General features: G+C 42.4%; 1 protein-coding gene across 1 annotated transcript; it reads left to right on the forward strand.

Annotated features, from left to right (window-relative positions):
* Nucleotides 1-326: 326 nt before the first annotated feature.
* LOC103520873 (src-like-adapter 2) lies at nucleotides 327-1,154 on the forward strand (the record flags this gene model as incomplete). Its single annotated transcript, XM_026831821.1, has 2 exons — nucleotides 327-521; nucleotides 1,029-1,154. Coding segments are annotated over 2 exons (321 nt in total), but the record flags the coding sequence as incomplete, so codon positions are not given.
* Nucleotides 1,155-1,157: the final 3 nt, after the last annotated feature.

Here is a 1,157-nt window from a genome sequence, read left to right on the forward strand (position 1 = left end):
GTCAGCCTGAAAGAGCTAACAAATTTCTCCTCTTAGCCTAATTGTCCTGAAAGACAAATTTTGCCAAAAAAAAGTGTGTTATTTTTCTAAAAAAAATTGGCCTAATCGAGGCCCCCTGTGCTGAATGGTTGATTTCAATTGAAATAGTTTACTTATTTTTGTAACAGTCAAGTTAGTATACAATAAAATAGATCCTCCCTAAGACTACAGAACCTCTGGGAAGGATTACTTTTAGACATTGTTTATTCTTTTCCATAGTTCAAAAGTTTACTAGTTAGGTAGGTACTCTCTGTAAATGTAGGTGGGTATAGTTATATGTATACTAACCGGTGCCAAATTTTAATTCCAGGGAGATCACATTGGAAGTTCTAAGTCAAGAGCCAGTCGGCGCGTTCATGGTACGAGAAAGTACCACCAAGCCTGGCTGCTTTGCTCTGTCCCTCAGAGTACCCAAAGAATTTCACCACTTAGGAATTGCCCATTATCTCATCCTGAGGACGGCCAAGGGCTATAAAATCAAGGTGAGTCCTTCGTCCTGAAGAGATCGTACATTTCTTATTTCATGTCAACTTGGGAGTTAGGTATACCTAATAACTGTCCCCCTCTTCAATATCGTCCATCTGATGAGGGGCACACTACGGGATGGGCATGCTACGACACAAACCCCATGCGTCTAATGTAGCAGTTGTTTCATTGCTACGAAATGAAAACGGCGGTGAAACACTCATCTAAAGGGGAAAAAAATGGGAATAAATTCAAGGCCCTTGAATCAAGGGTCTTTGTCGTAGCAAACCTATTGAGTAATATGTCCCTCAGCATATGGACTAGAAGAGGCAATACTCCCCGTTTAGGTGCTGGATCAACAAGAGAATTTCTGCCATATGAAAATAAGGGTTCGTTTTGGTACCATTCGTAGAAACTTAACCCATGCTTTAGAGCTGTTTGCCTCTACACCCTCGGAGTTGGCTTCTTGTGTATATTGGTACCATACACTTTACAATAACTCTCGTCTCCGTTTCCATTTCCAGGGATTCACCAAGGAGTTCTCCTCTCTCACCTCCCTCATCACTCACCACTCTGTCATGCCTGAACTCCTTCCCTGCACTCTCTCCCTTCACCGCTACAACCCCAACTTCGAGAAGTCAGACTCCAGCAAG

The sequence above is a fragment of the Diaphorina citri genome, unplaced genomic scaffold, assembly GCF_000475195.1.
Source record: "Diaphorina citri unplaced genomic scaffold, Diaci psyllid genome assembly version 1.1 scaffold4210, whole genome shotgun sequence".
Lineage (NCBI taxonomy): Eukaryota > Metazoa > Arthropoda > Insecta > Hemiptera > Psyllidae > Diaphorina > Diaphorina citri.